The following is a 26,486-nucleotide window of genomic DNA, read 5'->3' as shown; positions in this document are numbered from 1 at the left end:
TTTGTGTATTTCTTGCATGACATGGTCTAGTTAGTCTGCCAGAGTTATATGATGAGGGATAAAGAAGGAGTGAATAATAGGAAAGTAGAGCCAACTAAATGTCCTCCACACAACTAGTATGTAACATTCCTTTGCTAAAAAAAAGTTAGCATTATATAGTTTAGGCAAAATTCTTGGACTGTGTTATCAGATGTAAAAAGTAAAAAAAATAACCTTACATGATTTGTTCTTGTGTACAACTTTATCAAACTGTTAGTGTGTGTTCAAAGATGGTGAAAGGTCTGGGGTGGGGGGGGAAGACGTATGAGGAGCAGCTGAGGTCCCTTGGTTTGCTCAGCCCAGAGCAGAGCAGGCCGAGGGGAGGCCTCATGGCGGCCTGCAGCTCCCTCACGAGGGGAGCGGAGGGGCAGGCGCTGAGCTCTGCTCTCTGGTGACCAGTAGTAGGACTTGAGGGAACGGCATGGGGCTGGGACAGGGGAGGGTCAGGCTGGGGGTTAGGGAAAGGTTCTGCACCCAGAGGGTGGTCGGGCACTGGGACAGGCTCCCCAGGGCAGTGGGCATGGCCCTGGGCCTGTAGGAGAGTTCAAGAAGCGTTTGGACAACGCTCGCAGACATCTAGGGTTTGATTTTTGGGTGGTCCTGTGTGGAGCCAGGAGTTGGACTCCATGTCCTTGTGGGTCCCTTCCAGCTCGGGTTATTCCGTGATTCTGTGATTGTGTAAGCCTGGAAAAGAAATAGCTCTACCATAGTAAAATATTTAAAATTCTTACAAATAGAAGGAAGATCTGTTCTTTATGGCCCGTTTATGTTGCAAATGGCTTGCATGTTTGGTTGTGTGCCTAAACAGGACCTAGATATTGTACTCATAAACAGCTAGCTACTAGCATAGTTTAAAATAATTATACACAAAGTAATGAGTGAGGGTTTCTTTAGAGGCCTTATAAACTCAGTCCTATAATAACTGTTAAGAATTTTAAGAACCAACATATTAAACATACAGTAAAAACTGTGGACTTTTTTTTTTTTCCCAAAGAGAAGGTGTTTATTGTTTGTCAGTAACAACTGAAAATTTGCCCCAGTTTTATATATAGGTTGGTTTAAGATAAAAATCTCCTTCAATTAGTGTATGTGCACACATATCTGTAAGTTTTGTTTGCTCAAGATGAGACTGCTCCTATCAGAAATATTTCATTGCAGAGGAAACATGCGGCATGGATAGAAATAAAGGGGCTGTGCAGTTCAAGTACATCCAGTCAACAGAACAGCTCTGCTGCAAGTCTGTGCATCTCTGTAGTGGTAGTGGGCATGGGAGAGCCTCTTTATGGAAATATTGTATAATGGAGTAACTGTATGTATACATATATATACATAAATCTCTTTATATATATAAATCTCTGTGTATGCACACACATAAGTCTATACTTTTTATGAAACAGAAATGATCACTGTTGCTGAAGCCTGGGGAGATGATCTGGTGTGACAGGAATGTCAAAATCACTGGATACACCCTCTCCAACAACAGGCAGAAAGGGAGGCTAAGAGTTACTTCATGCTGAAAGGCAGCGTTACTGCTACCATCAGTAAAATGCTTGTGATTCCTAGAGGATAAGCAAACCGACTTTGGAAAAAAGAAAACAATATAACTTATGTGGGCTTCTATACCAGACTGCATCCTGGCAGGTAAAGATTAATTGACTGAAGACCTGGTCAGTAGTAGTTGCCTTGGTGAAAATAAGTAGAGTCGCTGAGCTAATGACAAGTAATCTCACCCAGATTTTTTTTTTTCTCTATATGGTAAAAACGGAGCAGAACTCATTGGGAGAAGACGTTGATAAAATGCAAACAGCATTTTAATGACAGTTCCTTACTAATGCTTAAATGCTTAAAATGCCCATACAATGACACCACCGCAGCCTCAACCAACTACTATTATCATGAGTACTACAAATACTATAATCAGATGTGTTTGACCCCTGTCTGACTGGCTAGGAAAAGAGATGAAAAAGGCCTTTAAAAACAATGATGAGTCCTTTGTTGCTATCACATGGGAAAAAAGTAAGCAAAAGAAAAGTACACTCAAGGAGTCCGAAACTACAGAGAACTGTGATGAAGGAGGATGAAGATATCAAATATCTCTTAAAAAAAAAAAAAAAAGGATTGTTAGGATTGGAATATAGAAGGGTGGTAAGGGTGGTGAGGCCCTGGCACAGGCTGCCCAGAGAAGCTGTGGATGCCCCATCCCTGGAGGTGTTCAAGGCCAGGCTGGATGGGGCTTTGGGCAGCCTGGTCTGGTGGGAGGTGTCCCTGCCCATGGCAGGGGGCTGGAACTGGGTGAGCTTTAAGATCCCTTCCAACCCGATCCATTCTATGGTTCTATGATTAACAACAACAACGAAAAGAACGGAGAGTCTGAAACAAAAGGACTCCCGGAATGGTATAGAATTTGCCCACACAATCAGTATTATTTTTTAACGAATATCCAAAAGATATGATCAGTGTCACAGAAGTAAGATAGAGCTTTTTGACTGCTGTACCTGTATCTGAATACACAACTTAGTGAGCCAGACCTGCTTTGAGTGCCCACAACTGCAGTTGTGCTTCATTCAGCATGAAGGATATACAAGTTTGCATATATATTTTTTTTCCAACCAAACTACTGGACCCCAGCTATTTAGAACCACACAGCAAAAGGGATGGAGGAGCTATAGTCACTGCATCTCTGAAACAAACAAACAAACACACAAAACACTACAGCATGCAACTTCTTTTCCCGTTGTATTTGACAGTTTTGACCATTCATCAATGGTGACTTCAAATCTCTTGACCAGCTCAGTTGAAATGGAGCTCAGAACAGCAATATAAACATACCTTGGTAATGTGCTTTAACTTTTGGTTAAACCTGAAATGGTCAGGCCTTGATGAGCTCTGTAAGTCCCTTCCAGCTGAACTATTTTATTCTTCCCTCCTCCACGGCTGCTGGAGGCAGAGGGCAGGGAAAGAAACAAAGCCTTGCCATTGACACCTTCACCTCTGCTGAAGGTAGGGAAATTGGGAAGAAGGCAAGTAAGGTTGCTGACAGAAGCCCAGGAACAAGACTCCCAGTAGGTTTCCTCTTGACATGCTTGTGCCAGAGCTTCCCTATCCTACAAGAAAATCCAACAGCAGCTTACAACAGAGAGGTGTAGTTCCCCATCTCTCCTTGTTGAAGTTACGTGCTCAAATTTCCACCGTCACTGCTGAGCCCCCACACAACAATGGGATTTGGTAGTGCTGGTGAGCAGTGAAAGCTGCAAGCTGGGGCAAGGGCAAGGTCTCAGGGCTTTCAGTGGAGGAAATCCTATCTTCTGAGCAGGAAAAGTGGTGGGGATACAGGACCCGCTGTATGGAGCGGGGTCACCTGGCACAGCAATGGGCCTCCTGCTCAGCCTTCTGGCAGGACACAGCAGTAGGCCCCCGTGCACCACTGCCCACTGCCCGCACTACCCCACGCTGGGGCAGCCCAGCGCTGCTGAGAGGTGGCTCAGCATCTCCCCATCCTCATGTGGCAGGCTGCGGCCCTTCCCCACCCACGGCTGCTCCTGGCGTGACTCAGAAACCACCTCCTCACCCCTCAGCCACTTCCTCTTGTTTCTTGCACAGCTCTCCACCAGCCTCTCATGAAATCGAATAGCACATCATACATACCCCAGTAGTTTTTACTCCCTGGTCTGGTCTGCTACAGAGTAAAGAATTGGGTAAGGATAAATGTGACACCTTCAGAGCTTGAAGGCTCTGTCAGGACCAGATCAGTTGTCCTAAACAGCTGCGCAAAGCAGTAATTTGTGCTGTAATTAGCCTTCAATCATTCCACTGAAAAATCTTGAAAATTCCCCTGGTGAAATTCCCTGAAATCTTTGATAACCATTGCACAACTCCGGAAACCATCCTTAATTTCCTGTTGGCTTCTTCCAGCAGGGAGATACACCAAACTACACCAGTAGTGTGCGTACTATACTGACCATCGAAGCCAAGAGATGAATTTCAAAAGGAAGCATTTTTGATGGATCAGGTATTTAATCTAATAAAATTCGAGATCATCCAGAGGTTGAAGGTTGAGGTGAAGTAGATGCCAGAAAGAAAATAAATGCATTTTTAAAAAGTACTATTAAAAAAAAAAGTACTATTATATTATAGTTATGGAGTACAGTAGGACATTTTCTTTTATGGCTAACACTCCATTATGGCTGCCTGGTTCAAGTCTGTAGAGCTGAAAAACCGGAAAAAGGACTGAAGCAGGGATAGCAGAGTCCCTGGATGATGTCATATGCTACATTCAAATGTATCAATTTTCTTTAAGAACAGCACAATTTAATGTCTAAAATAATTTAGACTACTATTAAGATGTGAGGCTTTGGAGAACCCCTCCTAACCTGGAATGTATTGCACTCAAAATTTGGAGAGGTTTTATTAGAAATGTCATCAAGATGTGCATCCATGACCAGCATTATGAAACTTACAGCAGGATGTCACGAGGTCTTCAAGTGTAAAGCTCCGTTTCAGAAAAAAAAAACACCTGTATACAAAGTGCTTATTATTAGGTCAATAGAAATTGGTAGAAAAGATATAAACTTTGAGTCCAATGCAGAAATTCTTTGAGGCTGGTGTGAACCAACACCTCCACATCCTTAAACAACACACCAGGAGAAAGGGTCATTCACATAGTATGAAACTACTACTTGAAGCTATCTCAAGTTTAGCTTTCCACTCTTGCTCTAACTTTTTCAACCAATGGAGCCTATTTTCAGCTACTCAGTCTGAGCCTGACTGAAATTGTATCTTTAAACATGTCTGGTCCTTTTCTACCATGTACGTTACTAACATCCTCATGATGCAGTTAGAAAACTAGAGGTAACCTTTGACTCCCCCTCCCTTTTTTGTGGTCTCATTTACCTGTTGAATACTTTGTCTATCATTTTAAAACTATTTCTTAAACCATGAAATATTTAAATTTGCTTTAGGCATTTAAGAAAGCCAAACAAAATCATATTTATTTTTTTCTTAAACCTGGAGACTTCCTTAAAAAGTAAAATTCTGTCCAGATATCTACTGTTTCCCGACATGATTATTTTACCTCCTGTTTCAGTCTATTTCCAACTCTTAAAATACATGCACAGTTCAGATGTAATGATGTTTTTTTTTCCGTTTGTGATATTCCCCACTTAAATCCTGGTGTCATAGTTACATTTATGGTGTAATTATGGATCAATTTTTATCTGCTTAGCAGGAAGGCTATTTTATGAGGGTTGTTGGAATGCAGACGTTAAGAAGAGTTTAGCACTGGGACAATAATACATTTCATTTGTACCCATGAAGTGTCTTCCTTTGCCGCTCTCCCACTCCACAGAACAGCCTCCTAGTAAATCTGTTACACTTTTTCATACTCACTACTTTGTTTTCTCCATGAAGGAGAAACTTCTGAAGGAAATGTAAATTCCCATGTCAACACTTTGGACATAGCCTTAGATAATGACTTCTTGTTAACTGAAACCTCTACAAATAGCTCTGGTTAAATTTCAATACGTTGCTCCTCTAACCCTCTCTTTATTGATACCACAATGCCTTGACAGTTCATCACTTAAAAAGAGTAACCCAGAAATTTCTCTTCCCCAAGACACCCAAAATTCTCATTTCATTATATAGTCTATTGGCTTAATTAAAGCAATCGACTATATTGGCAGCGTTTTGTATTGCAGCAGTTTTATTGAAAAGTTTGAATTTTTTCATAAATAAAAAAGGATATATTTAATTTTTTTTTCCACACATGAACATAAAAACTCTGAAAGCTTTTAGAAATGAAAATTAACTATACAAAAATTAGGCTATCAATGTTAAATACTTAAATTTTTGTTACTACTAACTGAAATACATTTATATCTTCTATCAGTATAAAAATCTTCATAACGGGTAATACAACATGAGTATTTCCTTTAACTGAACTTATTCACATTTTCAATACATTTATTTCCAGCAAATTTCAACAGTCTATGCCTTTCTCTTTCGTGAATTTCCATTAAGTTCTGAGGGGGATATTTGCAGAGGTTGTTGTTGCTGCTGCTGCTTCTTTGTGGGAGAAGAAATCCATTCTTCTGAGCTTAAAAAAAAATTTATAAAAAAGAGTCACAAAAGCTTATAAACCTTTGATTTTATATATTTATCTCCTATAACTGAATGCAAATACACAGAGCTCCAGCCAGTATAAATATCATAAACCTTATTTTTATGCACAGCTTCTTATTCTCATAATTATTTAGTTAAAATAGGAATAGCATCAGGTTAAATATTAGATAATTCAAATACATAACCACTTAAGTTCTGTATGTGGGTAAAAAAACCAACAGATATACAAGTAAAAGGATAATTACATTACATACCTTACCAGTTATCTCAGACAGTTAGCTAGAAAAAGCTACTTAAGAACAATCTTTCTCTGTTCATCTGCCCAGTATTTGACATTGAATCTTGAAAGAGTTTAAAGACTTGAATATTTCTAGGGTACAAGAGTTGAAAATACCAGAAAATTGTGGGAACTCGTGAATGCATAAAGATGCTAATCAATCACTTCATAAAGGAAAACAATTAGAATTAGTGTGCAAATCTTTAAAACGAGCTGAAACAACCAAAGAAACCTTTACAGGAAATAAAAATTCCTTTGGAAGTCAGACGTGCAAACTCTAATCATTGTTGGTTATTGCACAAAAATATTAATTAAAACAAAAACAAAAAACAACAACTCCTGTGAAAAAAAACCTCCCGCCACCAACAAAACCAAACATTTTTCCTTTGAATTCTGACTATGGGAAAGTAATGACTACATTTGAAATAGACTTACCTGTACAATTTTTTTACTGTTTCTCTTCGCATTCTTTTGGGAGGGATGGGGGTGTCGGATGTATCTAGCATTATAGACTGAAGTAATGATTCAGTGACTTTATCTGATGGAGTCATACCTATTAAAAAAATTGCAGGTAAGAACAAGTTAAAAAAAATATTAATCCTATTGGTTATAAATGGGACCCGTAACAGTAGTGTTAAACTTTCCAAATAATGCTTTAGACATGTCATACATTTTATAGTTACCTTATATCTGAAATTGAGTTCAAAGATTAAAAGGAAAAAATCTTTTTGCTTTATTTACAGTTATCACAGGGTAAATGTTGATTTTTGAAATGTCTTTTGAAGCATCACAGATTACTTGGTATTGACATAAAAAACATTTCTAACTATGAAATACTATCTTTGCAGAATTAGGGGTGTTTCTTTTTATAGTGCAATGTTTTGATTGTGTTTCCTTAGCAAAAGCAATTCATCTCTTTGCCTACGCAATCACTTCAAAAAGAATTTCAATGTTCTCTACCACTGGGCAAGCCAGACCAATACAGTTACATAAGCTCACATTAGTGAGATCATAGTCTCATGTTCACAATAACTGATCATATTTTTATTATCTGAGCACATTACAGGGCAGTGCTGTAACAAAACAAGAAGAGTTTTTGTATTCTTTACCGAAAATGAGACCTCTCTAGGCTTTTAGGTAATTTTAATGATTTTCCTTCATTATTTAAAGTTGTTAGCTTGCAAGTATAGAATACATCTGGATGTAGTTAATAGTTCTCCTCCTTTAGGACACCAATTGGTGTTAGCACAATCTACTATAAGAACATACCCAATTTTTGTTCTATAAGCATGAGACTCTTTTCTTGTTCGGCAAGTTCCTGTTTTTTCTTTTGCATTTCTGGAGTGTTAAGTGACCGTAAATGTAAATCAAGGTCCTTATTCACACTATCAAGTTTCACCACAGCTGCACGGTATTGCTGAAGAAGATCTAATGGAATAATAAAAAACAATAAAACACAAAACAGTAAGCATGTGGTCCTTCAGAGGTAGAAGGCTACCAAGTATGATCTAGACAAAGTATGAGATTGACAACAAAAATCTTTCAAAAGCACTATTTAAAATACCACCCAAATTTATAGTGGACCAGCGGCTGTTCTTAAAATGACTGTAAAGAGAGGCTGAAAAAAATCACAGACTGTTTTATGATTTTTTATTTTCATTCCGAACAGGTATTTAGATCCCAGTGAACTCTGAAAATGACTGTGGCAAACAGGCACTTCTTTACACAGCACGTTGCTTGTGTGCTCTGAACTGAACTCTCTACCTTTGATGCCATTAAGTGTGCTTGTTTTGCTTTGAGGGCTACAAAGCTGAAGCTTGTATTACTGACTTGAATTGTAGTCCACCTTGTGGAACAAGAGAAAATAGTTTTCTGAGTTTCATTTGTCACACCTACAGTCATTTAAACAAGGCAACAGCAGTAGACTCATGTAAACAAAGGTGTATTTTGCTGACAAACTTTGTTATTCTTGTTAAGGTAACAGACAAAGAATTTTTCTTTGTCCAGGCATTGAATAAATATAAAGTAATAAGAAAACGTTTCAAGCATGTTAGCGCAGGCTCATTCATTTTACTATGTTGTGAGTATGAGGTAGCTTGAAGAAAGCTTAACTGAACAGTAAATTATCTTTTATTTGCCACAGGATGAAAGCATTCACAGTTACTGCAGAATGACAAAGGGCACTGTAAATTTTAGCGCAGTTTATTTTAGAAGTACCTTGTCAGTGTCATCACAGTTTACGTAACTGTTATCCTTTTATGCTACAAACATAGGAGGCAATTCACAACTTAGGTCAAGGCTGCAATTCAGCTGAATGTAAATATTATATAATATATATTATATATAATTCCTTCATATAGATTTTTTTTCCTTTATTCACCATTATTTTCATTAAAATGCCTCGTAACTATCCAAGTGAAATTAAAACATATCCTTTACTTCTACCATAACTGTTCCTGTACTAAACTATAAAAAATTCCAGTTTAATTCACATTTGGTAATAATTGAGTTTGACAACTGAAAATGTGTTCCCAGGGAAATATGAAATGTGCTAAAACCAGCATATTTTAATCTGTAGCTGAAATGCTTAATATGTTATTCCTAGATGCAATATATTTTTACTGAAAGGGCAAGGAAGGATCTTTTAAGCCTTTTTTTCTCCCTTACATGGTCAATGTTAAGTAGTTTGCTCATATATAAGACTAATCCAATAAGAACACGTGTCCTCTCTACCTTCCACCCACCCCTCCACTCCATATCGCACGTTTCTAGGAATACTGTCATGGAAAAATTTCGTGTCCTTCCTTTTGAGAATTAAGTATTTAGGAACAATCCTAATTTGTGAATAAGACTTTTCAATGTTTTATAAATCAGTCAGGTCAGGTTTTATGTCAGAAGCTGCTGTCCTTTAACTTCATTTATAACATTTATATTCTGAAAGGAACAATCTAAGCACATAATGAAACATAAGTGATCCCATAGGAAATATAATGCATCTTCTTGTTATGGAAGTAACGTAGATGATATTGTGTATGAGAAATAAGAACAGGAACTTTTCTACCAGTGCTTCATAGAGATTACTTGTACAGTAGGAAATTCTAAATTCACGTATGGCATTTCTGGAGGAGAAAGACTTGAAATTTGTTTTCAGGAATGCTGGAATTCAATCAGCTCAAGCTCCTCATATCTACTGTTTGAATCATTACCACTGCTTGAACTCTTTAACGAGAGTAAGAAGATGGGAGACTATCCCATGACTTTTTAAAAATACTGTTTTTACTTTCAGGAAATGTAAGAACTTTAGCTTTTAAGAAAAGGGAAATTCATAAATAGGACACTGTACAAGTCATACTTCTTAAAATAATGTTAAGTTGAAGTTTTCCTTTTTACGTTACATAAAGGAAAAACAAACATAGTCAAGCAATATAATTTTGGAAGTTCTTTATTTACATGATTTCATTAACCCACCTATCTGTCCAGAGAAAGTAGCGTAAAGTTTTGGCATGGGTGCTCCAAATACCATTCCTCTGAGTTTATCCATTGGAGGGGCTTTATTCTGAAGGCCTCCAAATTTGCCATTGCTGCGAATTCTGTCTCCTTCCCTTGTCAGCAAAGTAGGGCAATGTGTAATTTTTACAACCTACACAGGTACAAAAAGTGATACTAAATTAGTAAATTAATGGAAAATTAAATTTTCGGGAATGCTGTTGTGATGCGTTGCATCTTTCAACTACAAAGCAGCTAGTTCTTAATAAGGCCATTTTATGAAATCCTATTTCTTAACTTTTGCTTTCAAGTAATACAATAAATATATTAAACAGTACCACTGAAAATGGTGAAAAATGAATGAAAAAATAATGAAAATGAGGAAAACTAGATTTTTTGCCTTTTTGGTGTGTCCTCAGATTTTGCAAGAACTCTAGAGCAAAATTTACATCTGTACTGGAAGAAAGCTGATCATCATCATATACTATGAAGTAATGGCAATACATATTAGTTTTGGTAAAAAAAATAGTCAGCACTTTTTTTTTTTAAATGCATGACATTAAAAGCATCTGAAATCTAAGGGATTTACTTCTGATAGCATGTTCAATAAAAGTTTACGTATATTATCTGTGATGGGTGAGGGTGACTGAAACAAATGGGGTGATGACCAGACCAAATGAAATGACCTAGACCTCATTTTGAGAAATGACTGCATATACAAACTCTTTTTCTTGAACAGATACAGATGATCAGTCTCCTGACACTGGTCAGTCTAGATCTGACTCTCCTGTCTCTTTTGCAGTAGAAAAATATAATTTCTGATAAAAGAAACTCATAGCTGTGCTTCTCAGTTGAAAAATGGCAGCTATATATAATGGTAGCTATCATCTCACTTGATGAACAGTGAGGTGTTTATAACATGATGAGAATTAAAATATTCATAAGTCAATCACCTGTTTTTTCCTGTGACTGTAACCATATTTCTGAAAAGCTCTATAGAAACATTTAAGACGTTCTTGTTCTCAAGTTATTAGTTAGCAATAGCCAATAAGAAGGGAATAGAATCAGTGCAGAAGAGCTTATCAGGCATGATCATAATACATAGAAGGAAACCTGTGCTGCACTGTTAAAAAAAAAAGATGGAACAGGCAACCCATTTTAGATGTTACAAAAGGTTTAAATCACTGTTCTCACAGTGTAAATTCTTATACTTCTGAAGAGAGAAAAAAAAAAAAAAAGAATATCCAGTCCCAAGAGCTTACTGGTTTGATCAGTACAGTCCTAAATCCCTATGCTGAATCAGTATTCAATTGTGACAACCTCATGAGCTGTAACAGAAAGTGCCCAATGTCAGGACTACCTCAGACACTCTTTGTCTGCTGAAATTTGTCCCATTAAACCAAAATAAAATGGCTCAGAAAAAGGTCTGCTAAGTTTCACATCAAGATCTTGGTCATTTCAGTGGGTTTGAAACTTCATGAGTCACGATCTCACAGCCATCATGATTTCATGATCTGAGGCACAGACTTGTTTCATTACACATTCAGGGACCAGGAAAGTCCAGGAGAACTTACATTTAACACTAACAGCAAAACTACAAATGTTTGTCTCCAAAAACATGGTTCCATGCTTCATGTCAACATTCACATAATGGAATTTTTGAAATGGAGGTAATTTTGTCAGTGCCAATAAAGATAATTCCATTTACAGTAGGGCATCATAATTGACTTATGGACAATAAGCACACTTATAACTGAAGCGTCATTAAACTTAGCAAGTAACCACTCAATGTTTATAATGTATTGAATATGTAGCCATGTAATATGTTTGTTTAAAAAAAATATCAAGAATAACTGAAGCATACCTCTTTTCTGTAATGGTTTGCAGCATCCAAGTTATCTATAATGATCGTGTCTCCCAAGAGCATCCCAAACACTGGAAAACAGTTTTTTGAGCTGTGAAATTTCTCTACAACAAAATAACTTAAGTCTTGAAAAACTAATTCTGGGGCATCATTTGAGCAACCTGGTCTAGTGGTAGGTATTCCTGCTTGTGGCAGGGTAGTTGGAATTAGATAATCTTTAAGGTCTCTTCCAACCCAAACCATTCTGTGATTATTACAGCTTTTCAGGTAAGTGCAAGGGAAATAACATATGCATTACCTTTTTCAATGAAATTTTATTCTAAGATAATATAAACATGCAACCTTTTGCTTTCAGTAAAGAATTCGTAAAATAATTTAGTATGTTTAATTGCCTTATGGCATAATTGACAGTATTTTCCACCACAACACTCTGATATCTTATATTTACATTTATAAAGACATAGATAATAAAATCCCAAGTTTTAGGAAATTACAAATGATAACATTTTTAGTCCTCCTTAAATGGAGTTCTTGGTTTCTTAATATTCACTGGATTATTAAGGAAAAAAACATTCACAGGTTGATCCAACTGATTTGATCTTAAGACCTTCTGCTAATAAAAGACTGCTCTATACAAAATTTAACTTGATATAGCCTTGCATGAGATATGTCAAGCTACATGGTTTCTAAATTTCTCCAGAAAAGTAGTAACTTATCTGCTAACGGGGGACACAAAGAAGAATTTATAAGTAAAGTCTATGGCAGCATCTAACGTCCTGAAAATGAACTTTTTTTTTTTTGGATATACATATTTTTAATTAACAATAGACAGAAATATTTTCATACTGGGAAGCTGTGAAGTAAAATAGAAAACTTATTGAACTAATTACAGATTACAACTCTTGATATAAAGGAGTAGACCTACTTAATATAAGCAAAGGAGTGTAAGGTAGGTACTCCTATGTTGTTAGAAAGGGCAGAGGGATGCTAGTTCCCTAAACCGAAATCTACATAAAATCTGAAAGCTTACTCTTACTCTAAATATTTAAGCACAACAAATAAAGTCAGTTACAGTTTGGTCTGAGTGTATATTACGAATCTATGCATTACACATTTTTGAGAGGAGTAAGACTGGAAAAAAAAAGACTGGAAAAAAAGTCTAAAAAAATGGTCATTTCTGTAATAAGTGGTTTTTCTGTAAAACTAATATCATGGTGGTCAGCTTCTGCTTGCATGCACTCGGGAATTAGAAAGGGCTGCAGTAATTATACAGTGGTCATTGCTGAAATTTTCAGTTTTTGTCTGCAAGTACTTCATACTGATTGTCATCGCCCTGTTACACCTGCAGATCTCATAAAGAATATACACTGGTATTTGCAAACGTCTTAATGAAAATTACTGAGTGAGTTTTGATTTCTGATTTTTGATTTTTCTCTATCTCATCTATTAAAAAAGAAAACAATTACTAACAGTTTCTTTAATATCATTTACCTGTTTGACAGTGCTCTACATTATCTGGAAACGTTAACAGAGCTCTGGCAAATACAGGATTTCCAACAGGTTTGAAGCAGATTTTTCCATTTCTTAAGTGAGGTAAAGGCCTAGTTAAAGAAAGGGAACAATGAGAGAGAAGAAAATAAATAAATAAATAAATAAATTGTCCTTATTTCATTAGTGCTTCTGACTATCTAGTCAGAGATCTAAAACTCAACTGAATGCATCTTAACACTTCCACATTAGAAGATAAATGATCCCAACATTAAGATACTATTTAAATTAAGGATGTTTGGGTGGAACACTGATTTTTAATGACACATGTATCCAACAATTTCATGTGATTAATTTTATGGGCAATTTAAAAAAAAAAAAAAACAATTGAGAATTTGGACCTTGTAAATATTGTATTAAATAAAGAACAGTGTTTAGTTAATTAAATATATAAAGCTAGGATTTCAGCTAGCATTTCAAGTGACATCACTATTCTTAATATTACAAAGTTGGAAATTTTTAGACTTTGAATCTCTAATAAGAGTGAAATTTAAAAAGAAGCTAGAGAAAAAATATTATATACGTATTAAAAGTATGTTATACAAATGCAGAAGTTTCATTGTTTTTTTCTCTACCTGTTCCAATCAGGGAGATTCTTCTTGTAAATAGAATCAAGGGGTAGCACTTGTTGTCGACCTTGAGTTTCATCAAAAATACTGCGAGCTGCTTCAGTAGTCAATGTGACTACACAGTCCATGTCGCTGGCCAAATGCCAAGAGATAACTTTTGCTGCTTCATTATCCTCAATTTGTGCTAAATGTGCAATCTGTGCCATAGAAGTTAGAACAGTCAAAACAGAAGCCAAGACCACATTGCCTTTGCATACTAACCACAATCCTACTGCAAATTCAGACATTTAATTCCGCTGTTGATGGCTCTGTTAGAAGAGCTGGTCATTGGATGGGATGAGAATGCTATCATTTTCTTAACACTCATCAAGAATTACTAGGATATTCAGTTGGCTAATTTTTCATCACTACCACTTCCTAGAATTAATGAAACTCATTTGAAGGCTCTATGGGAGAAAACTCACCTTCCCTAAAATATCTTGGTTGCCTTTTGGATAGTTTGGGAGGGTACAAGTTCGCCTTGGCTGTTTCATTACTCCTTCTTGATCCAACATCTTTTGTTTTATAAGAGAATCCACATACTGAAGCTGAGAATTGAAATTTGAAGTTAGCAAGCATTTATCAATGGGACAAGCTGCAGAAACAATTACTTGTTGTCTATCAAGTTCTGAACTAAAGCATTCAGTAATCTGAAACAGACTGTAAATATATAAGGGGACACTGCATATAATCTCAGGGGAGAGTAAAAGGAGACACTGCAATTATGACTATAAGCTTTTTTATTATTACTTTTTTTTTTTTTTTAAAGAAAAGCGCTTTTCACAAAGAGCTACTGGAGCTTCAACAGAGCCAAAACTATAGAAAGTTTTAACCAGCAGGAAGGGGTAACCGTGAATGTACAAGAAGAAACCATTTTAGGAGGGGGCTATGCCTGAAAAATTTAGCCAGCAGGAGGAACTTAGGTACTGTGGTTACAAAAGCTGTATAATTTAAGTTTTACTGATTTGTGAGTAATGGCTGTAGCATATTTTTACTTGATCTAAAGATAAGGGATAATTTACCTATTTTTTTTCAAAACATGAGTAGTTTTAAAACTTACAAGTTTTCTTTAAAATGTAATTGGATCTTTATGGGAAATCAGTAATGGAATACATTGCCTTTAATCTTACGAACCTACTCTTTTATCAGCTTTTGCAGTAGCATATGAAATGCTCTATTCACTGAAAAAGAAGCGTTTTCATTTGATCTATTTATAACAGAATATATCCAATAAATTGATCAACCTTTAAGAAAACATTACTAAAACTAGTACTATCAGTAAGCCACTAACCTTAACAGAAAGGCAAAAACAAAATCAGGACATAAAATGACATAGCAGTTACTTTAAGAGATACTTATACTACCAAAAATAAAATAAAATAAAATAAAAATAAATAAAAATAATAAAATAAAATAAGTTTGGCACTGATCCATACATTTTCCTCATGGTTTAAATTTTCAGGGTTTTGTTAACAGGTGCTTGTGTATATACTAGTGTGATTCAATAATGTTATATAATTATGCCAACTTCATATTAAGATTTACATTTATTTTAAGATGTTATGGAGTTTAGTAAGAAATATGCCATACTGTGTTTGTCTGTGGTAATTCAATCTGCTGTTTTTTCAGTTCATTCTTCAGGTGAGTTTCTCTTGTTTCAGCTTCTTTAACCTGACCTGAAACCAATAGAATCAACAGAGAATAAGGATGTATCAGAAAGCAAGGGAACATTTATTGCAGAATTTCGTCAACTTTTCAGAATCATGTCACCCACAGTTGATGGTATCTACTCCTCAAAATATTGGCACAAAATACCAGGATTTGTCCACAAAAATTTTGTGATTTGTCCATCTCACAAGCAATTTCAGCAGCTAACATCTCCTTCAGCTTTGAAAACAAATATTTCATCAAGTGAATTGTTTCCTGCTGTCTCTATTCAATTAGTTCTATCCATATTTGAAAATATTTTTAAGCATAAAACATATAACCGTTCTCTAATTTACTATGTAGAGATATGCATAATTCTGAAAACATGAAGCAAAACTTTTTGCATCTTATATTGAAATTCAGGAATTTGCATCCATAATGGGAACATGGAGTGGGCAAGTTAGAGAAGTGTAGACCTGTAGTAAAATTAAAAGAAATAGACACAGCTTCTAACTCCGGCACGCATTTACTGATTACTTACAACAAAAAATTCAAAATACATCTATTAAAACAAACCTTCTGATCAATTGGCAGGATGATTCAAAATATAGTGCAAAAAAAATGTTTCCTCCTCCTTCTCTCCCACTTCCATAAGCAACTGCTGCCTTCACACTGCTCTACCATTTAACAGACTTTATAAAGTATTACATTTGCTGAAGAATGTACAGAAAAAGTATCTACACAATACTTTTGAATAATGTACATAGGGTGAAATGTGGGGAAAAAAAAGTAACATTATAAGAACATAAGAATAACTTTTCTGAAAGAGGATTATCCATAGTCCATTTTGTAAAATAATTTTTAGGTAACAACTCTTGAATTCCAGATGAATGAGTATTCACACATCCATTGTGAAGATGGGAGTGCAAGGCAGTCATGGAAAAAAGGGATAAGACTACCAACTTAAATGTTTTATTCCTTCTTTGACAATTCTGACAAAAAAAATACTACCTCAAATGAAGACCCTTTATAGGTAGGTTCATCCACATAACTAGAGGCTTCTCTGCTAATGAGAAGATATAATCATTCCACTCCCCCCTAATTAATGTATCTCATGACTTCAATGCTGATTTTTCTCCCCCTCCCTATATCGACAAAATTGATAAATGGAAAAGAAAAATTCCCAGGAAATAGATTAATATATTTGCTTGAACTTACATCTCATTTCAGTTACAAGCTGATTAGTAGTATCAAACCAATTTCTGTAAACACCTATGGACTGAGATAATTGGTCTCTTTCCCTTGTAAGTGTTGCCATCTGTTGCTGCTTCTTGTAATCTACATGAAGAAACACATATTTTTAGAAAGAAATACACTAACACAGTTTATTTAAACATCAGCAAAAATCTGTTAGGCCATTACACAGTTTCAAAGTAGTATTATGGACCCAAGCATAGCTGCTTCTAAAGACAAGAAAGCATTTTAAAGTAATTGAAACATACCATTGTAAAACATAAATGACAGACGGTATGGCTCCAAAGGCTTTCTCAAAGCTGGCAGATCTGGCTCAAATACAAGAATATATTCAGTGCTATCTCTTCCAGGACTGTTTTCAGCCAGCACTAGATTCTAATTTAAAAACAAACAAGCAAGCAAACATAAGTTTATGTTCACACCTGAGGTAACACACAAAATAAAATAAGACAGTGCTCAAATACTAAGTCTTATAAAATTACTTAACACGTAACATATGTATGATACTACTCCTGGTTTTAAATATCAGTTTGGAAATGTCCTTTTCTACCTAACAAAAGGAAGTAAAATTTGAAGATTTACCACTAAGTATTTTGTTATTTAAGAATTAAGATTATTTTACCTGTTTATAAAGTCCTATTATTTTTTTAGCTATGTATTTTATTTGAGAGACATGCTCAGAAAAAATATTTTCTGCACCATCCCACAGGCAAGATTCTCTCAGGTGTACTTCATACAGCATGTGAACAAATGCAAACATTAAAAAGAAGGACCAAATGCATAATCACAGGGAAGAAAAAGCAATGTATATTCCCAGTGCTGAGTTAAAAGTTACTGCTGTTCATGGAAGTAGACAGCACATCCCAAATGAATGAAAAATATATATCTAGAAACTGACAAGAACATCCCATTTCTCAGAAGTTTCTTTTACATATATATATATATATAAAACAAGAAATAAAACCCTTCTTTCTTTACAAACACAGAAAATACTATAAAACCATAAAGAATGGTAAACAGAAAAAAAATTAGTACAGGTAATATCTAAATGTGCTGTTACTTTGGGAAAGGTATCATGCATAAAATGAATAATGTTTATAATAAAACTCATGTTTCCACCTTTAACGTGTAGAAATTGCTACTCAACTGGCCAAATCAAGAGAGGTGGTTGCAGCCTAAAAGAAGAGATAGATATATAACCTTCAAAGATAGTCTTCATGGCTTTCAAAAAATATTGCAGCTACATATTTAGTCAGGATAAGTCTGCAGCGGAAATACCTTTTCCTTTGAAAATTTATGCTAACAGAAATCTAAACATTTTCCTTCATTAAATGAGTTTAGCATTCATGATCCTCAGCTTAGGGGCAAACGTGTCAGATCATCACCTTCATTACATTGATGCTAATTGCACATGACTGTAGTCCTAAACAAGATGTGACAATTTCAAGGTATTTGAAAAAAACACTGTTTTTTCCCATCCCCCTCCATTTACTAGTCATATGAAATGTACATTAAATCTTAACCAACAAATCCTTTCTGCATGAGCTTTGTCAGTTGCCTGAAGTCAGAGAACTCAGTGCAAAGTAGAGAACTGAAAACTGCCTGAAGAGAGATGAGATTCACTGAAATGGAATTACTGCCAAGGGGAGAGCGACAAACAGAAGCTACTACTAAAAGCAGTAGGATCTCATCAGATCACAGTAATGAGGTAGCAGAACACCCAACAAAAAAACAAACCCACTCAGCAATATCTAACTAGAAAGAAAAAGCATCTGCTTATAAAAAACCTCAACTAACAAACAAACAACACCCTGTTCCCCGTTACACAGGTTGTTAGATGAGACACTGAAGCAAGAGTGGCGTATTTATGCCAGAATGGCTCAACAGCAGCAGGTTACTTGTATATGGAGATAAGAAATTGCCGATTTCTGTATCAGTAAGGAGTCTGAAAAAATATCCTGTAATTTTATCTGAACTGGTGGAGTCCACTGTATAAGGTTGTTATTCCCCTCACCAGTATGAAGTTATAAAAAATCTGTTTAAATTTCTACCATAGATGTAATAGATGCAAAATCTGTGGAGAAAAGCATTGTTTTGTTAGATCAGTGGTTAGAGCAATCCCGCTACCTATACTTGTGCATTTTTTCCCAACCCATCTGTCCCAGAAATATGTGTTCACAGAAAACTTTTCTCTGTCTCTGAAACATATGCAGCAATCTTTAAAAATATATACAAGAATAGAATTGCTTTGAGAATTGCTTAGAGAAAAAGGTAACTGGCACACGGTTGAGGACATGGAGGCTTTCATCAGAGATAAAGAAGAACCATGGGGAAGCAGGGAGTGGGAGGGACAAGCAAATAATTTATTACTCTTGAAAGACACTTGAGGTACAAGTGAAACTTGGAATGCACCATAAATCAATTAATACATTAATTTTATTCAATACTTCCATTCAGTCCACGTTTATTTTTTTTCTAGCCTTTTTTCCATATATATTTTGTCACTTTTCCAACTTGTTCAGTGAAAAGTGTTTGCCCATACTAACTAGATGTTTCTGTCCTTGATCAGTGAACACTGTTTACCCACATTAACTAGATGTTTGTGTCCTTGATTGTTACCAACAGACAATTAATTACGCCATGTCACTAAGTTTCATCTACATAGTTTCACAAAAACAGTTGATGTACTGAATATAATACAAGATGAAGAAATTTGTATGTAGGATCTGTAGATTTCAGAGATTCTACTGGGGTTTTATTGTGTTGATTTCCAAGATATAATGGGAGGTTTTGTATTTGTTGCTAAGGCAGTCTGCTTCCATGCCAATCTGCTGGGAAGTTGCTCCCAGTGAACAAGGCAGAAAAAGCGATTGAGAAAATTTGTTTTAAAAGTTTGATTTTCCTTCAGTATGCCTTCAAACTGTTTCAAAATTTCCTAGGACTACAGGCTGGTAAAACATATGACAACAAGAGGAGCCAAATAAAGCAGGGGTATATTTTTGCTCAAAAAGTCGTATGTGGTACTTCAGCTACCTAAACAAAACAAAACAAAAAAAAAAAGAAAAAAAAAAGAGGCAAACCTCTATGTTACCTATTTTACCATGTGAATAGTTCTAATGACTAACATTCTCTGTAAGCTGTGAGCATTGTACTTAGAACAAAAGTGTGGCTCTATACCTATTTTTTTCTGATCCATTTTAAACAGCTTCTGATCTGTTTTGAACAGTTTCTGATTTTGTGTACATGCATGTTTTAACTTGTGTCTTTTATATTACACTTTGTAACAACTGTTACAATTCATAGGTTTTCAAAAAACAATCTCTATTTGTTGAATAAAGTGACTGGGATGGCACAACAACAGTGTATGGTACTTTCAGTGGCACAAAAAAGCTCTTTAGCAAAAAGTTTGCAAGAAAATAGGCACTACAGAGATTCAAACTGATATAAAGCATTTTTAACAGTCAAGGTCACTAATTACTAAAACAAAGTGCAAAATGAAGTGGTAAAGTTTTATCTTTCATTCTTCAAATGAGAATAGGATGCCTTTCTGCAAAGTATATATAAGACCACTTAGCTTAACAAAATATAAAGGGAATTGGGTAAAAATTAATTACATATACATGGGGAGGTCAGATCCTAATAGAGTTTTTGAATGTAAGCTTCCCTCGGTTTGCAAGAATAATCGCTTTAAAGAATGACTCCTCTACATTTTCTGAGAATCAGCAACCAAATAGCGAAGAAATAATTTAACTATGTATCATTAAGATATGCTACAATATATGCTAAGCTTCCACAAACCATGGCTAGGTGTAAGACCAACTCTGAAACTGCCGAAGAATGTACTTGATTAGATCTGTTGCTCATGGAACTGAGTATTTCATTCACACTTACAATTTCAGCTGATCCCCTGTCAAATGGGAACTCAACTGCACTGACTTTCCCTTGAAACTGTGGCACCTCTGTATCATCTTCATTGGGGCTCTTAATTTTTGCTATTATTCTGCCAACTAAGTCAATTCCAGTGCGGTTGTTGTATTCATCCTGTAAGTGAAACAGACAGAAAAGTTAGTTTGGAGAACGAACAGGAACTAAAATAAGTCATTTATGGAATCATCTAGGTTGAAAAGACATTCAAGATCATCAAGTCCAAGCATCAACCTGACCTACAGAGTCCCATCATTAAACCATTTCCATTAGTGCCATGTCCACACCTCTCTTAAATACCTCTAAGGATGAGGACTCCATCACCTCCCTGGGCAGCTTGTTCCAATGTTTAACCAACCTCTCCTTGAAGAAATTCTTTCTAATGTCCAAACCAAACCTCCCCTTGACAACTTGAGACTGCTTCCTTTCATCCTAAGAGACCTACATCCTCCTTGCTGCAATCTCCTTTCATGTAGCTATAGAGAGCAATGAGGCTCCTCTTCACACTAAACAACCCCGTTCTCTCAGCTGCTCCTAAGTCTTGTTTTCCAGTCCCTTCACCAGCTTTGTTGCTCTCGTCTACACACATTCAAGCAACTCAATATCCTTCTTGCAGTGAAGGGCCAAAAACCAAACACCAAACACAGTACTTGAGGTGCAGTCTCACCAGTGCCACATACAAACGGGACAATCACTTCCCTAGGCTTGCTAGCCACGCTTCTTCTGATGTAGGCCAGGATGCCATTGGCCTTCTTGGCCATTGCTGTCTCATGTTCAGCTGGCTGTCAACCAGCACCCCACATACTTTTCATACTTTGAACCCTGCCAGCCATCTCTTCACCCAGTGAACTGTACACCTGTCCAAGCCATGAGCAGCCAGTTTCTCCAGGAAAATACCATGGGAGATTGTGTCAAGTGCTTCAATAAAATTGAGGTAAATGACATTCACAGCCTTTCCCTCATCTACTAAGCGGATCGTCTTGTAATAAAGTTGATCAGGTTAGTCAGGCAGGACCTGCCCTTCATAAACCCATACTGGCTACTACTGATCAGTTATTTGTCCCATATATGCTGTGTGATGGCACTGAAGGTGCCCCATAACCTTCCCCAGGACCAAGGTCAGACTGACAGGCCTGTAATTCCCTGGATCCATCTTCCTGTCTTTCTTGTAGATTGGAGTTACATTCGCTAACCTCTAGGCAAATGTGACCTCCCTGGTTAGCCAGGACTACTGACAGGTTATTAAAGGTGACTTGGTGAGTGCTTCTGCCAGCTCCTTCAGTACGCTTGGATGAAACCAATTCAGCCCCATAAATTTACGAATATTCAGAACAGCAAGGAGGTCACTCACAGCTTCCCATTGGATTATACTGGCTTCATCTTCCTCCCTGTCACCATCTTCCACCTCAGGGGGCTGGGTGTCCTGAGAACAACTGGCCTTACCAATAAAGACTGAGGCAAGAAAGTACCTCAGCCTTATCCTCATCTTTCATCACTTTTCATAACTTCCTCACATTTCCTCTCACATCCAATAAAGAATGGAGATTCTCCTTAATCATCCTTTTGCTGTTGATGTATTCATAAAAGCATTTTTTAATTATTTTACTACACTAGCCAAATTGAGTTTCAGTTGGGCTTTGGCCCTGCACAGCTTGATGACAACTCTATGATGACAGTCCTCCAGAATTGCCTGCCCCCTCTCCCAGAACTCCTAAATTCCTTTTCTCTTCCTGAGTTCCTGAAGGAGCTCTCTGCTCAGCCAGGCTGGTCTTCTGCCCTGCCAGCTCAACTTTTGGTGAACTGGGATGGCCTGCTCCTGCACCTTTACAATTTCATTCTTGAAGAAGGTCCAGCCTTCTGAGACTCCTTCACCTTTCAGAACCACCTCCTAACGGACTATCAACCAGGTCTCTAACTAGGCTAAAGTCTGCCCTCTGGAAATCCAAGGTGGCAGTTCTGCTAACCACCTTCTTTACTTCACCACCTATCATTACATGAGCGCTGTGCCCAAGGCAGCCTCCAACCACCACATCACCCACCAGCCCTTCCCTGTTTGCAAACAACAGGTCAAGTGCTAGCGATTGTGAGACCTTTCCTAGCTGTCTGCCGAATATTTCATCTACCTCTTCATCCAGTTTGAGTGGTCTCTAACAGACACCCAATCATAATACCAGCTTTATCGGCCTTTCCCCTGGCTTTTACTCAGAGACACTCAACCTTTTCATCGCCATTGCCTAGCTCAATGCAGTCAAGGCATTCCCTAGTGTACAGGACTTCCTCGCCTCCCCTCCTTTCCTGCCTCTCTCTCCTGTAGAGCCTGTAAGCATTTATCAGAGCACTCCAGGCATGTAAGTTGTGCCACCATGTCTCGCTGAGGCCAATGATACAGCCTTGAGACATAATTAAAACTTCCGGTTCCCCTTGTATTGGGTGTAGGCGCAAGGTTCTGGCAGCAGAGGGGCTGCAGAAAGGCTCCTGTGAAGTGAGGCCAGGGCTGCCCCGTGCCAGACTCAGTCGGTTCCAATTGTCTCCAATGGCCCCACTGCAGGCCAGAGAAGGAAGGGGAGGAAGTGGTCCGGGTGCTAGAGCTGAAGTTCCCCTGCAGCCCGTGGAGAGACCACACAGGAGGAGGTATTTCCCTGAAGCCTGTGAAGAGGACTGTGGTAGAGCAGGTATCCACACTGCAGCCAGTGGAGGACATTACACCAGAGCAGGTGTCTGTGTGGAAGAGTGGTCCATGGAGAGCCTACACAGGAGCAGATTTTCCCTGAAGGGCTGCAGCCTACGGAGGACCCACACTGGAGCAGCAGAACAGAGTGAGGAGGAAGGAGCGACAGGGAGGAGCTGTGATGGACTGACTGTAACCCCCTTTCCCCAACCCCATGCCCCTCTGGGAAGGGAGACAGAAGAGTCAGGAGTGAAGCTGAGCCCGGGAAAGGGCAGATGAGAAGGTGTTTTAATTGTTTTGTCTTTGTTTCTCACTACCCGAACCTATCCTAACTGGCAATAAATTATTTCTTCCCAGGTTGAGCCTGTTTTGTCAATGATGGTAACTGGTAAGCAATCTCCAGATATACATATGAATGTTTGAAGTTCAGGAAACCTGATTTTTTGTTATGGAAGATTCTATGAGAAACTGTCTCCTGAACAAAAATAATATATACAGTAGAAGTTCCTTTCCAGGGTTTTCCCACTAGAATTTATTCTTGTGACATTTTTTTCCTGCAGCAAGAAATGGACTTCAACTGAGATACCTGACAGCAAGTCAGATATCCTTCTTGTGCAGGGGGCCCCTGACCTGGATGCAGGACTCTTCTAGGTGTGGTTCTCATAAGAGCAGAGTAGAGGGGCAGAATCACCTCCCTCAACCTGCTGGTCACACATTTTTTGATGCAGCCCAGGATATGATTCACTTTCTGGGCTGCAAGCACACACTGCCAACTCTATTCCAATTTTTCATCCACCAGTACCCCTGAAGTCTTTCTCTGCAAACCTGCTCTCAATCCATTCATCCCCCAGTCCATATCGATATTTGGGATTGCCCCAAACCAGGTGCAGGACCTTGCACTTGACCTTGTTGAACTTCATGAAGCTTGCATATGCCTAGCTCTCAAGCCCGTCAAGGTCCCTGTGGATGGCATTCCTTCCCTCTGAAATGTCAACTTCAGCTTGGCGTTGCCTCCAAACCTACTGAGGGTACATTCAATGCCACTGTCTATGTCACTGATAAAGATATTAAACAGTATCAGTCCCAATACAGACCCCTGAAGGACAGCACTCATCACTGGACATTGAGATACTTGACCACAACTCTTTGGATGCAGCAATCCAGACGATTTCTTATCCACTGAATAGTCCACCCTTCAAATCCATCTGTCTCCAATTTTGAGACAAGGATGTTGTGTGGGACTGTGTTAAAGGTCTTACAGAAGTCCAGTTAGATGACATCAGTTGCTTTTTCTTTGTCCACTGATGAAGTCACTCCATCACAGAAGGCCACTAGATTGGTCAGGCACAATTTGCTCTTTGTGAAGCCATGCTGGCTGTCTCATATCCCCTCCATGTCTTCCATAATGCCTTAACGCAGCTTCCAGGAGGGTATCTGTTCCATGATCTTCAGGGACATAGAGGTGAGGCTGACTGATCTGTAGCTCCCAGCGTTTTCCTTTCAATCCTTTTTAAAAATGGGTGTTATGCTTCCCTTTTCTCAGCTATTGGTGTCTCCACCTGACTGCCACGGCCTTTCAAATATCATGGAGAGTGGTTTGGCAACTGCATCAGCCAGTTCCCTCAAGGTCTTGGATGCATCTTATGGAGTCCCATAGACTTCTGTATATTCAGGTTGATGAGGTAGTCTCAAACCTCATCTTCACTCACAGAGGAAGGGACTTTGTTACTTGAGTCCCTGCCTTGAGGTTCAAGGACTTGAGGGACTCGAGAGATGTGGGAAGAGTGAAGCCAGTGAAGACTGAGGCAAAAAAAATTTTGAGTACCTCAGCATTCTCCATGTCTGTTGTCACCAGATAAAGAAATTTTAAAAATGTTTTTATTTAAATCTATGAAAACTACTTTTAGATTCGTTTTCAATTGTTTAAAATACAATATATATTTAATGGCTTTAACCATATTCGTTTATATATTAAAACATAAGAGAATAGCAATGCCTTACAGCAAAACTTAACACATTTTGAGGAGTCACATTTCTCTAATTATGATTTTGTATTAAAGTATAGTTACCATTACATGGAGGTGTAAATCCTTGACCAGTGTACGGCTAGTAACAGTTCGGACATTGGAAACGGCTGGAGTAGCTGGTAAAGAATCAGGTAACAAGCGTACTGGGTCATTAGGTACAACTTCAACTACAATCTAGCAGAAAAGGGAAAAAGAATAACATAAAACAAACAAAACAAAGAAAAGTCTGATATAATTCACAATTCACCTGCACACATTAGTTGCTAAAAAAATACCGATGCAAAAGCATGTGAAATTTACTGTCAGAAATAAATTTAGGATGGCCATAAAGCAGCAGTACTAGGTTAAAAATTACGGAGTTTTATTTCTGATTACTTATAAAAGCTATTGAAATTTTGTTTTAATATCAGTTTGATATCAATCACTATTTCAAAATAAAAGTATAATTTTTTTTGTATAACTCACAACTGAAAGCATTTGCATTCTGAATCTACGAAGTATCATAGTATTTCTCCCAGATCTGTATTACATGTTCTTGGCTACGTGTAATTAATTATACTTTCATACCTGGTCACTGCTGAGCATGTTTGTCTTATCCATTGCAAAAGTAAACTGTATATTGTAAGTGCCCACTCTCTCTGGAATCACTTTATCCCTAAAAGTAATCGGAAAACAAAACACAACCAAAACCAAGTAAATATTGAAGTGACAAGTATGTAAGTATGCAAGCAATTGAAATTCTGAGTAGTCCTCCTAACTAGATAAGAGTTCTATTGATGTATGACAGATTTTAATACTCCTCCATAATGACCTTCAGCAAGAATGCCACAAAAGAACTCGTCTCTTCTAGAATAAGGTTTTTGGAAACTTGGATGAGGAAAGTTGCCTCAAAGAGTTTTTATCCATGAGTTGACAGAATGTTGTGGCCCTATTATTCAGAAGTCTGCCAGTCTACCCTGTTTTTACTTTCCATCCAATGAATTCTACTGAAATTCAATGAAATTGAATGAAATTCTACTGAAATTCA

The 26,486-nt window shown here is 37.3% G+C and overlaps 1 protein-coding gene across 2 annotated transcripts in view; it reads right to left on the bottom strand.

Annotated features, from left to right (window-relative positions):
• Nucleotides 1-5,719: 5,719 nt before the first annotated feature.
• The window catches only part of SMCHD1 (structural maintenance of chromosomes flexible hinge domain containing 1), an 83,369-nt gene continuing 62,602 nt past the window's right edge, over nt 5,720-26,486 (bottom strand). For both annotated transcript variants that reach the window (XM_083823952.1, XM_083823953.1), the window contains exons 35-48: nt 26,027-26,114; nt 25,502-25,633; nt 20,732-20,881; nt 17,089-17,215; nt 16,805-16,924; nt 15,530-15,615; nt 14,365-14,487; nt 13,907-14,097; nt 13,275-13,384; nt 11,784-11,854; nt 9,902-10,073; nt 7,703-7,861; nt 6,869-6,986; nt 5,720-6,130 (exon numbers count right to left, since the gene is read on the bottom strand). In XM_083823952.1, coding sequence (XP_083680078.1) covers nt 6,022-6,130; nt 6,869-6,986; nt 7,703-7,861; nt 9,902-10,073; nt 11,784-11,854; nt 13,275-13,384; nt 13,907-14,097; nt 14,365-14,487; nt 15,530-15,615; nt 16,805-16,924; nt 17,089-17,215; nt 20,732-20,881; nt 25,502-25,633; nt 26,027-26,114 — 1,756 coding nt within the window. In that variant the 3' untranslated portion in view covers nt 5,720-6,021. The remainder of the gene's footprint in view (nt 6,131-6,868; nt 6,987-7,702; nt 7,862-9,901; nt 10,074-11,783; nt 11,855-13,274; nt 13,385-13,906; nt 14,098-14,364; nt 14,488-15,529; nt 15,616-16,804; nt 16,925-17,088; nt 17,216-20,731; nt 20,882-25,501; nt 25,634-26,026; nt 26,115-26,486) is intronic.

Source organism: Anser anser, assembly GCF_964211835.1.
Source record: "Anser anser genome assembly, chromosome: 2".
NCBI lineage: Eukaryota > Metazoa > Chordata > Aves > Anseriformes > Anatidae > Anser > Anser anser.
This window is presented reverse-complemented; position numbering and strand designations above follow the sequence as displayed.